Source organism: Dama dama, chromosome 32, assembly GCF_033118175.1.
Source record: "Dama dama isolate Ldn47 chromosome 32, ASM3311817v1, whole genome shotgun sequence".
In the NCBI taxonomy this organism is placed as follows: domain Eukaryota; kingdom Metazoa; phylum Chordata; class Mammalia; order Artiodactyla; family Cervidae; genus Dama; species Dama dama.
This window is the reverse complement of record NC_083712.1, coordinates 13,698,516-13,711,309: the sequence shown is the minus strand read 5'-3', so window position 1 is coordinate 13,711,309 and position 12,794 is coordinate 13,698,516. Positions and strand designations below refer to the sequence as shown.

The 12,794-nt window shown below is 45.9% G+C and overlaps 1 protein-coding gene across 1 annotated transcript; it reads left to right on the top strand.

Annotated features, from left to right (window-relative positions):
* Positions 1-11,456: 11,456 nt before the first annotated feature.
* On the top strand, positions 11,457-12,349 carry LOC133050659 (beta-defensin 103A-like). The gene is made up of 2 exons (XM_061134958.1): positions 11,457-11,514; positions 12,204-12,349. The coding sequence occupies exons 1-2, from the start codon at positions 11,457-11,459 to the stop codon at positions 12,347-12,349; spliced, it is 204 nt and encodes a 67-aa protein (XP_060990941.1).
* Positions 12,350-12,794: the final 445 nt, after the last annotated feature.

The window sequence follows — 12,794 nt, the reverse complement described above, 5'->3', positions numbered from 1 at the left end:
GACTGGCATGTGATTGTCTTGCAGTGAATTAGAAAAGATTTTTTTCCCTTTTTCTTTTTTCCCTTTTGCATCTTTCTCCACTTTAACGGTTCCTAACCTAGAGTCTGCACTGATAACCAAGTTTCTTCTTATCAGAAGACTAACCGATTATGCAAACTCCATCCGGCACCTATTGCCCTCCTTTTCTGCAGGAGCCACATCTGCATGTGTTATCCTTTAATTTAGTCTAGCCACATCCTGATACTTAACTCTATACCATCATAAACCTTCACTTGTAGTTTATTTTTCCCTTCCTTTGCTCTGTGTTACCTCATGTTGATGCTTAACTTTACAGTACACTCTGTTTGGAAGCTACCCCCTAGTAGTTTGTTTTCCCCCTCCTGTATTACAGGAAGAAAGTCGCCAGGAAATCCCCAAAGGACAATGGACCCAACCACCAGGACCAACTGCCAAACCCAAAAACCAGCTACCTGATTCTGGCCTTGACTGTTTCCAAACAGCCCAAAAAGAGAGCACTGAAGACCGCTACACCTTTTGTGGTGCATCTCCAACCACTGACTGTGAGCACCAATTGTATGATGCCCTCGATTCCCAATGGAGGAGAGACAGGCTCCTTGAGGCAAGAGCCTACTGTGTTCTGCCTTCTGCCAGCTTAAGGGTTAAAGCCATCTTTCCGTTTGCTCCAAACTCTGTCTACACAAGTTTTATTCCACTCCCGAGGGCAGAGAAAACAAAGACTTTGATGGCGACTGTTGCTGCCAAGCCGTAACAGGCTAGCTGGCGTGGGAAGAGGGTTGGGACTACTGGGTCTCTTCCCTCAGGGCCCCAGGGGCCAGAAAGAGGATGGCTGTCTCTGCGGATGCTGGGAGTCAGCAAGTCTTGCCCAGGGAGTGAAATTGCCTCTGGACGAGTTAGTCCCTATTTGGGCCTGAAACAGCCTTTCAGGAAAACAGTGTATGTGTGAGTTGCTTAGTTGTGTCCGCCTCTCTGCAAGCCCACATCAGCAGTACACCAGGCCCCTCTGTCCATGGGACTCTCCAGGCAAAAACACTGGAGTTGGTTGCCATTTCCTTCCCAAAAGAACTAAAGAAATAAAGAAAGTGGAGTCACTCAGTTGTGTCCAACTCTCTGCCCAGCAGGCTTCTCCATCCTTGGAATTTCCAGGCAAGAGGACTGGAGCGGGTTGCCATGTCCTTCTGAACAGGAAACCAGTGGGCAGATTCAAAGCCCTGGAGGGGTGAGGGTGGGGCTGGGGAGCGGGTAAGCCAAGGTTGAGCAAGAAATCTGTGCCCCTGCGAGGGGAGACAGGCCCCTGGGCCTTGCCACACCCTTGCCCAACAGCTGAACTGACTTCCAGGGAGAAGCATCTGGTCAAAAGGGCAGCAGGAAAGCTTTTTCTGGGGTTTTCAACAGCCTCATTAGCATAAGAGAGACTGACCCTGCTCTGTGCTATAAAGGCCATTCCCATGTCACATAGATAGAGACTCAGTTAACTAGTTCATAAGAACCAAATCCACAGCCAGCGCGGAATTCTCCCCGGAACCTGGGACCTTTATAAAGCGGCAAGCGCAGCCTCTTCTCCAGCGTCAGCCCCAGAGCTCCGGCCGCCAGCATGAGGCTCCATCACCTGCTCCTCGCGCTCCTCTTCCTGGTCCTGTCTGCTGAGTCAGGTGAGCTCCTGGGAGTCCCGGGGGAGCCGCGGGCTCTCTTTCCTGTTTCTACCCGCTTCTGTCCTGCTACCCTCATCTACACGGGGTCAGACTAAACCCACCGTCTGTGATGCTTCTGAGAGGCCAGCGCTGAGTCCTTACTAGCGGGAGGGGTCTGGGAACCGCCCTGCAAAGTTCCTGGCTGTTTCTAAGCCACTCTAGCGAGTCAAAGCTTCTGAGAACGTCTCCTCATTGGTTTCATGAGGACAAAACAGAAGATGCTTCTGTTAAGTGACTCTCCTTTTTGTCTTTTTCATAAAAGCAAGAAATCTGATTTTGTCCCATGACAGAAGTGAAGAATGTCACTTTATAAATCTTTCTACTTGAAGGGTGGTCGCTCTGGGCAACCAGAGAAGTCCAGAGGAGAGTCAGGCCAAGCCTGGGCTTTGGGAGCTGCCCTTGGGACAGTCGGTGCTGAGTATCATCAGCAGGAAGGTCCTCCTGGACACGTCGCTTACGATCCGAACCTCGCTCGACAGCTGGGAGACAGCACATCCAAAGCAGTGTTCAGGATCGGATGTCTAATTTTCATCTTACCCTTGATATTTCCAGAAATAAGATGAAAATATGTAGGAAGAAAGGAAAGAGGGAGGGAGGAAGAGAGAGGATGCGGAGACTGACACCTAAAAACTGATTAGATGTCAAAATGAAGTTGAAAAGGCCTTGTCATTAGTGTTGTTTATGATTGTAACCCAACTCTTACACAGTGGCAGGGAGAGATGCCAGGGGTGTAAGGATGACGGCCACTCAGTGCCCGGGGCCCGGGTTCAATCCCTGGTGGGGATTGAACTAGAGGGACAGGAGGTGCCTTGTGGTCAGGGGGAAAAAGGCCTGTGACGGAGATGGAAAGGCGGCTGGTCAGGAAGAAACCACAAAGGGCAGAGGAGAGGGGCTGACTCTCTCCAGTGCTGAGAGCTCTGAGTCAGTAGAGACAATGATACAAAATTTGTTTTCCAAACCATTATCACTCTCAGTTGTAAGTTACTTTGAGAGTAATTCTCTTTAAACAGTTCTTACACTTTCAGCTGTATCTTTTCCTCCTATCTCAGCTCCACTACTTGACTGACTCCTTGTTCTGGAAAACTAAACAGTGAAAATAGACGCCCGCAGGCCTCGTCTGATTCCTGGCCGGAAGGTGGATGTAGCAGAGCCTATGGGTCTTTGCCGACGAGGTCGAGCTGACCCCGCACAAAACCGTTCTCCAAACACCCCAGTCCCTCAGCCTCTGTTTCTGGAAACGTGAGGGTCCTCTGGAGCCCGGGCAGGGTCAGCATCTGTCTGGAAGCTGGTCCATGGTGTCCTGGATTCACATCCTGTTGTCACGAGGCCATGTCCGCATCTCAGCACAGAAAGCCCCAGGGCCTCGCTCAGAGGGCACACAGCTGCCCTTCTCGAGATGCCACTTTTCCTGCTGACACGTTTTTTCCCTCTTCGTTCTCTTTTTAGCATTTACTCAAGGAATAAGAAATTCTGTAAGCTGCCATTTGAATTTTGGCACCTGTGTGCCGAACAGGTGCCCTGGACACATGAGACAGATTGGCACCTGTTTCGGATTTGGAGTAAAATGCTGCAGATGGAGATAAAAGAAGGCGACGAGGTGGCCAGGACAGATGCAGAGTCAGAAACTGCACCCTTCGACAGAGCATCTAAAATTGAAACCAGAATAAATTTTGTTCAAAATTAAAGAATTGCCCACTGGTCACTGAGTTGTTGTGTGGTGTCTGATCCCAGGCTAATTCCCAAATCCCTGAGGATACTCTCTGAGCTCCTTACGGGAACCATGGGGGAATCGTAGTGGGTGCTCTGATCCCTGTGTTCCTTGGAGGCCTGACCTTCCGCAGCCCCTCTGTCTGCTGTCCTTCCTGCTCCCCGGCCCAGGGCACCCTGGCCTGCCCCTCATGTCCCCTCAAACATGCACCCCATGGATCCAGAATCACCAGAACACCAGTCCCGTAAGAAACCCCCGTCCCCTGCTTCAGGAGGAAACCCATTCTTCTGTCCCCCTGCAGTCCTCACTTCCGTTTGGTTTATGCTTCTTACCCCTGCCTGTGCACACATGGATACACTTCCGATTCCCTTTGGGCTGTAAGGTCTCTGTAGGCATGGACTTGTCCTACTCCTGCATGTGCCGGGCATTGAGCCGAGACATAGCTTCACCAACTGTCATCAGTTGAATGACAGAGTTGACATGGACAAAGCATGTCTCTCTGTGCGAACATGTTAGGATGCAACTAAATGCGACAGAAAAACAAGTCCTGTGGAAAGCACAATTCAGTGAAGACAACACAGCACGGAACACAGAGCCTGCCAGGGCAGGCTGAGCACGCTGACCTCAGCCTGCTTGCAGTTTCTTCAGAGGGTTTCCCAGTTAAATCAAGAGAGTTGCTGGTGCATGCGGTATGTGTGAGCAGCTCTCTGGTCTTCACACTAACTCTTCCCTCAGTGCAAGCTGAGGTCACCAAGGGGATGGTGTTAGGAGACAGGGTGTTTGGGAGGTGATTTGGTCATAAGTGTGAGACCATCCTGGTTGGAATTAGGGCTTTTATGAAAGAGACCCCAGAGAGATCGCTCACCCTTGTGCCCTCTGAGGACACAGGGAGAACACCGCCATCCACCAGCCACCTGCTCTGTCTTGATCCTGGAGCTTCCAGCCTCGAAATCTGAGAAGTAGAGGTCTGTTGTTAATCAGCCACCTATTACAATACCACATGTAAAATAGATAGCCAGCGGGAATTAGCTGTATCACTCAGGGAACTCAGACAGGGGCTCTGCGACCAGCTGGAAGGGTGGGATGGGGAAGGAGATGGGACGACGTTTCAGGAGGGAGGGAACATGGGTGAATGTGTGGATGATTCTTGTTGATGTATGACAGAAAACCTCAAAATTCTGTAAAGCAATCATCCTTCAATTAAAAAATACAGTGCAAAAAAGGAGCCACCTAGCCTTTGGTGTTTCTGTTTAATAGGCTGAAAGGGCAGACACATGACAAGGGAGAATTCCAGCACAGGTGGAATTAAGGTACCTAGCCATTGGCCCTTAAGGTAAGGAAATGACCTGGATTAACTGACTGTGCCCAATGCCATCTCCTTACAAGGAGCCTTTGATGTGGACGAGGGATGCAGCTCAGTGTCAGAGATATGGGCTGAGAGACTAAACCAGCCCTGGCTCCCACTGACATGGAGAGGGGCCATAAGCCAAGGAGGGATGGCAGCTTCTAAGCATGAAAAGGATGGAAGCCTCCAGAAGGAACAGCATCCTGCTGACACCGTGATTTGAAGCCAGCGAGACCCATTTGGGACTTTGGATCCTCAGAACCACAAGAACAACTATGTGTTCCTTAAAGCCAATTAGCTGGTGGCTATTTGTGAAGCTGTAACGGGAAATCAATACAGCAATCGCTTAAAATCATGCCTTGAGCCTAAAATGAGGAGCTCAAAAGAGACAAACCTGTGTGTGTTTAATGGAGGAAAAAATGATAACGGCTGTCAACATTTTACTCAGCTTTATATTTCTTTTTTCACAGAAATGCCCATGGTGCATCTGCCAACTGCTTTTCATCTCAAAGGTTGTATTTGCGACTCAGTCTTACATTCATATATCGTATATTCCTTTTACCCTTCATTTTTAATTTTTTTTATCATGGAAAGTTTATCTGACATTGAGTGTGGTTTGGTGGTACTGTTTATTAAAGTTTTATCATATTCTTTATTGGGATTTCAATTTTTTATTTTTGCTTGACTTTTTAGGTGTTATTGTAAGTGTATCTGCTGATGTTTTATTGCCATGACATTTCTGAGTGTCGTGTTGGACTATTGCATGGGAGGAATGCTCTTCTCATTTCAACACCAAGAAGAGGATGGCTTTTCCATGTGACTCATGAACCAAACAGCTTCCTGCTCTGGTCCATAACCAATGATTCCACCTGGGTCCTGGATCTCATTTCTCTTGCTTACTTGTGGGTGAGGCCCAAATGAGCTCCACCTCTTGCCTCCATCTACTCAATCTATTGTGAATGCAGTGGCACCCCACATCAGTCCTCTTGCCTGGAAAATTCCATAGACGGAGGAGCCTGGTAGGCTGCAGTCTGTAGGGTCCCTCGGAGTCAGACATGACTGAGCCACTTCACTTTCACTTTTCGTTTTCATGCACAGGAGAAGGACATGGCAACCCACTCAAGTGTTCTTGCCTGGGAAAACCCAGGGACAGGGGAGCCTGGTGGGCAGCCGTCTACGGGTCCCACGGAGTCAGACACGACTGAAGTGACTTAGCAGCAGTAGCAGTGCATCTATAAAAACTAACAGCACGGATTGACCTGGCGTCCAGTGGTTAAAGACTTCATGCTGCCCATGCAGGGGGCTGGAATCCATCCCTGGTTGTGGAACTAAGACTCCACATGCTAAAGAAGAGGCCAATAGTTCCAAAACAGACAAACAAAACACACCCCCCAAATGCCAGTTTTAAAAAAATTAAACCTAAAAGCAGGAAACAGTTCTTCATTGACATGAGAGCAATCATGAGCTCGGATTTCTTTGCACTTAGTTTTTCAGCAAAACTCTTCAGAAGGAGTGTCTGCAGCCCCCACTTCCTCTCATCACTCTCAGGGGGATTGATACCATCAACTCTGGCTGGTCCCAGCCCTCTCCCCCAGGATGACTCCTGCCAACAGGGATCACAAGGCATCCTGTGTGACCTCACTCAGCCCTTCCTCTGCGCATTTTTGACCTGCCCCTCATTGTGTGGCAATTGACAGGGGCTCTCAGGTGTCTCTGCCTGAGTGCATCGACCGCAGTCCACATGAGAAGGGCGGAGGAACCAAGTGTAAGGTAGGTTTTTGGGAGAGAGAGAGAGAGATCGGTGGTTGAAGAAGGGGTGGGAATAGATGCCTAACATTGAGGCAGTCAGTGTAAAGGATTGCTTTCCCTATAAGAGTAAAAGAGAGAAATGTGACCCAATGCTTTTAGTTTCTCCTTTCTTTTCCATTATTATAAAAGTACTGGTGCTGGGGCCAACGAAGTAAAACCCTCACAGCTATTCTGTACCATTAGGTAAGACTTATTGAAACAGCTTACTGCAAACACTCATTCTATTTTTAGGTTGTGGTCACTAAATTAAAATACATCTCTACTTCGTGAAAGATTCAAATGCTGATCAAAAGATTAAGTGAAAATATTTTATTGCTAAGTTGTCTCAGGACAGAGAGGAAAAAGTTAGAACATACAGTTCATGTAAGATGGAAGAGAGTCGGGTGAGTGAAGGCTAGAGACCATGATATATTATGACAAGCTTTGACCTGTTATGTTGGGAATGTGTGAGTGGGTGCTTGTGCTCAGGAACACTTTGGCATAAAGAAACTTAATGGGCTCTCTCCTGACCCTCAGAACTCTAAGGATTATGCCTGAGCCTTCCTTCCTTTTCTCCTTGCCTCCTTCTCTCCCTGATTCCTTCCATTCATACATTTATTCATTCACCTATAGGATGACGTTTCCATACTAGGACCTGTTCATACAGACGTTTGACTGACTACCTGCTCTATGCCTGGCTCTGTTCAAATGTGAAATAATAAAACAGGACTTGTTGCTTTAGAAATTTACATATAAAGATAAAGAGAGTTATGAACACTCTAAAGCAAAACTGAGATGGAGAGAAGGAAGAGATGGAGAAAAATTTCAGTTATTTACCTGGTATGTGTGTGTTCTGAGTTACTTCAGTCATGTCCAACTCCTTCCAACCCGACGGACTACAGCCCATCAGGCTGCTCTGGCCATGGGATTTCCCAGACAAGAACAGTGGTGTGAGTTATTTGACATCCAGGGGATCTTGCTGACCCAGAGATCAAAGCTGCATCTCCTGCATTGGCAGGTGGGCTCTTTAGCACTAAGACCACCTGGGAAGCCCCACAGCTAGTACCCTTCTATGCTTTTAACTTAAGAATATGCTGATTTAATACCTGTAGTAAGAAATACTCTAGCCTATAAAGCCTCACCTGGTGGTGTTCTGTGCAAGAGATGACCTGGTAAGCTTGCTTAGGATGGATCAGTCTCTCTGGGAATGGTAGCAAGAAATATGTTGAGAGTGCAAAAGGAGAGAGGATCATTTCTGTTTCCAAAATTCTTTTTGCTTTTTCATTGCAAAAGGTGTGTGGAGGAGGGGCGGGGCGGTGCTGTATTTATTCTGAAAGGATAAAGAGACAGATGCAGAGATATGCAAAAAACTGAATAAATAAATGAATAATTTCTTAACAGAATGCAATTTTTAATGATTTTTCTCAAAAACAAAAACAAAAAGAAAAAAAACCCCAAACCTCATAGCCATAAGAAGTGACAACCAATGTGGAAACCCTGACTTCCTGCAAACCGCTCCCTTTAAAAAAGGGAGACACTTGGGTCTGGGACCTTGAGTCCACAGATGAGACACCCTCAACTTACTCCCAGGCCATAACTGAATATCTCTAGTAGGGACTTCCCAGGTGGCACAGTTGTAAGGAAACATAGGAGACCCAGATCCGATCCCTGGATCAGCAAGATCCCCTGGAGTAGGAAATGGCAACCCACTCCAGTACTCTTGCCTGGAAGATTCCATAAACAGAGGATCCAAGTGGGTTACATCCCCTGGGGTTGCAAAGAGTCCAACCAGACTGAGCACAGTACCACCACCAGTCGGAATACAAGTCCTTTCTCTCTACCTGTTGGTCAAACTCTTTCCCACATCACCTGCCCAATTCAGGTGTGCCATCAGACAACACCGGGTCGACCTGGAATCCAGAAAGCTCCTCTTCCATCATGAGGCTCCTGTACCTTCTCTTCCTCTTACTGATATGTCTTAACCGGATGACATCAGGTAACAAGTGGCTAAGCTGGCTTCAAACTTGGAGCCTGGAGTAGGGAAAGTCAGGTTGATTCCTCATTCAGTGATATGCTGAAATATATAGCAACTGAATAATATATTTGAAAGAAGCATGCATATACAATATGCTCCATTTTTCAAATAAGGAAAGAGAAGCTTAAAGTGAAAAATAGTCTCCCATGATTGCCCTTAACTAGTTGGTAGTAAGTCCATAAATTGTAAAGCTGATAGACAACATTTACAGGAGACTTTACAGGCTCCAAATCATTTCGTGTGACTACCAGTAACACTAATAGTAATAGCAAATTATATTGACCACTTCCTCTTTACTGAGACACCAAAACTTTTAATGTCTTATCCCAAATGTATTCCTCACAGCACTATTTACAGGATAGGTGTTTTTAATCCTGTTTTTCAGCTGGAATTAGAAATAAGGTAATTTGTTCAAAGTCGTGCAGGTTCTGTGAGAAATACCTTTGGTAGCTTGATAGGTATTGCATTGAATCTATAGATTGCTTTGGGTAGTATAGCCATTTTGACAATATTGATTCTTCCAATCCATGAACACAGTATATGTCTCCATCTGTTTGTATCCTCTTTGATTTCTTTCATCACTATTTTATAGTTTTCTATGTATAGGTCTTTTGTTTCTTTAGGTAGATATACCCCTAAGTATTTTATTCTTTTTCTTGCAATGGTGGATGGTATTGTTTCCTTAATTCTTCTTTCTGTTTTCTCATTGTTAGTGTATAGGAATCCAAGGGATTTCTGTGTGTTAATATTATATCCTGCAACTAAACCACAATGAGGTACCATTACACGACAGTCAGGATGGCTGCTATCCAAAAGTCTACAAGCAATAAATGCTGGAGAGGGTGTGGAGAAAAGGGAACCCTCTTACACTGTTGGTGGGATTGCAAGCTAGTACAGCTGCTATGGAGAACAGTGTGGAGATTTCTTAAAAAACTGGAAATAGAACTGCCATGTGAACCAGCAATCCCACTCCTGGGCATACAAAATGAGGAAACCAGTCTGAAAGAGACACGTGCACCCCAATATTGATCACAACACTGTTTATAATAGCCAGGTCATGGAAGCAACCTAGATGCCCATCAGCAGATGAATGCATAAGGAAGCTGTGGTACATATATACCATGGAATATTACTCAGCCATTAAAAAGAATTCATTTGAATCAGTTCTAATGAGATGGATGAAACTGGAGCCCATTATACAGAGTGAAGTAAGCCAGAAAGATAAAGACCATTACAGTATACTAACACATATATATGGAATTTAGAAAGATGGTAATGACAACCCTATATGCAGAACAGATAAGAGACACAGATATACAGGAGAGATTTTGGAATCTGTGGGAGAAGGCGAGGGTGGATGTTTCAAGAGAACAGCATGGAAACAAGTATATTATCTAAGGTGAAACAGATCACCAGCCCAGGTTGGATGCATGAGACAAGTGCTTGGGCCTGGTGCACTGGGAAGACCCAAAGGGAGCAGGTAGAGAGGGAGGTGGGAGGGGGGATCCGGATGGGGAATACATGTAAATCCATGGCTGATTCATATGAACGTATGACAAATACCACTACAATACTGTAAAGTAATTAGCCTCCAACTAATAAAAATAAATGTTAAAAAAAAAAAAAAAATTCGTGCAGGTTGTGTGTAGGGAGGACTTTAACTCAAGCCCAAGTGGGTTTGATTCCAAAGACCATGTTTTTATTAAGTATTCAACAATCACAAAAAACAAATTTACTTACTGAATTATATGAACAACACATTTATAGATTTGTTTAATATATTTATATATATATAAATTTATATATTTGTTTATATAAACAAGAAATACGTTTGCTTGAGTGTGCTCTCTCCATCACTTGGAGCATACTTATCCTACCAGATTGTTTGTTGATCACCTGAAATCCAAGTTAAACTGCGTGTCCTGCATTTTCCCTGCAGCCCTCCTCAGGTGACAGCATGCTCCAGGCTGTGCTGTAGTGACAGTGCCTCCAGATCCTAGGATCTAAAATGAGCCAAAGCTGATTCTTGCTCAAACGACACCAACCCGTGAGGGACCAGGTGCTTTGATCAGGCCCCACCTCCGAGGAGCAGCCACCACTGTGGATGCTGCTGGTCGTGTTGTCGAGGAAGGCTCTCTCAGGTCTCTCGTGCTGGCGATTAACGGCCCTAGCCCTGAAGGGAAACGTCAGACACCTTCCTGACTCACAAATTTGGTGGTTTTCAGACTGCAGTAAAGAATAAGCTATGTTTGACCTGAAATGCCACACTCCATCACAGGCCAAGGACACAGGGCAGAGTCTTGGAATGCAGCCCACTTTCCTTCCCTTCCCATACTACTTAAAAGCTGATTCCATTTCAGGCTTATCCATGCAGGCTCAGGGCATGACCCACCCCAGTCTACCCCTAGATTCTGAATACACCAGCCTTGGACTGGACTGATGGGGCTCAGGCTCACCCAGGACTTTGGGAAGAAGCAAAATCTTAGAAGACACAGTGGGCACAGGTGAGCTCCCAGCTACATGCCCCAGGACTGCATCCAGGAGTGGGCAGGTCTTTCCCGACTCAGACAGTCAGACCTGAGCCAGCCCTACACGAGCACCCAGAGCTCAGAGGCATCAGAACAGGCCTGTGCTCACATCAGGCTCTGAGTCTCCCTGAGGTTTGTAATTAACTCCTGGGGAGAATGGGCATGGTCTCCTTCGTAACGGACCTTGGCATGAAGCATCAGGAAATACATCATATTGTCATCACTGCAATATTTCAGGAATTGCAGCTGCTGAATGCTTCTCCCTATGGCTGCGGACCTGGAGCCTTCATAAAGTGAGTGAGCACACCGTCCTTTCCAGTCTCAGCTGGGAAGCCAGCCAGCCATGAGGGTCTACTACCTTCTCTTTGGGTTGCTCTTCTTGTTCTTGCTGCCTGTTCCAGGTTAGAAGCACTGGGAAATGACGGGGCTGAATGGATTGAGAATTTGTCAGTCAGAGTCAGCCCTCTCCATTCATTTGGGAATTTTAGATAAAGGAGATTTATTGCTTGGGAATTAGACATTACCAGCTTTTCTTTTTTGTTTTTTTTCTTGACAAAGATCATCAAGAAACTCAAAGTAGGCTCTCCATCCCTTCTGATTCACTGTTAAGAGACGAATCAGCTCACAAACCATCCCTCCATGGGAAGATTATTATACCTGTTCATGAGACAGGAAGAAAGTGATGTAAATCTTTATTTATTTATTTATTTTATAAATCTTAATGCCAACAGGAGAAAAAGAACTTAATCTGAGGACAGAAGCACAGGTTCCCTTTTATTAGCTTAGCAGTCGGAGGTACAGTCTTTAGGCCTCTAAAGGACTTGGGGGAACATCGTGGCCCCTGCCTCCCAGGTGTCAGTTCACAAAGGGGCTGCCACGGTCACACCACTTTCTCAGCTAAGCTGAACCCACAGAATCATTGTTAGTAGCCAGCCCCACCATCTTCTTTACTCCAGATGGTAAAGAAAGAGGAAAAAGACATACAAGAACAGAAAATGGCAACAAATAACTTATTAGAGAGATTTCAAAAGCCTTGGACTTCACCTTGGCCCTTCTAAAACCTTCCATGTGCTCCTTTTCTTCACCGCAGGCAATGGCGGAATCATAAGCGGGTTACAAAGGTATTATTGCAGAAGAAGAAGCGGCCAGTGTGCTCTGATCGGCTGCCTTCCAAATGAGGAACAGATAGGCTGCTGTTCCCTGAGTGGCCGAATATGCTGCCGGAAGAAGAAATGAAAAATCCAGAAACAGGAGGAGAAAGTTGCATAGTGTGAAAATGCCTCCTTGAAGACTCCAGAAGCCAAATCAAAGACTTTTTACAAAATTTAGAGCTTGATTATTATCATGATTATTTTTTAACATTCTGTTTATTGTGCTGCTTGTTACCAAATAGGCAACTTAAAAAGTGTTAATGACTCCCCTTTAATTCAAATAAAGTATAATCCCTAGAGGAAGCCACAAGAGGGTCTCAACTGATGTTCCAAAGATTGTCAGAATTTATTCCTCTTTCACAACTTTCACCCCACAATGAGGGTTGACCACTTGTTCTTTCTGAAACACTTCCTTTGCCTTCTGTCACCCATCTGAGCTGTGCAGTCTGTCCATCTATCATAGCATCTCCCCAGCAAATCCATCTCGGAAACTTCAGGGCATCCCTGAGGGTCTTCCCAGGTCCTTCTGA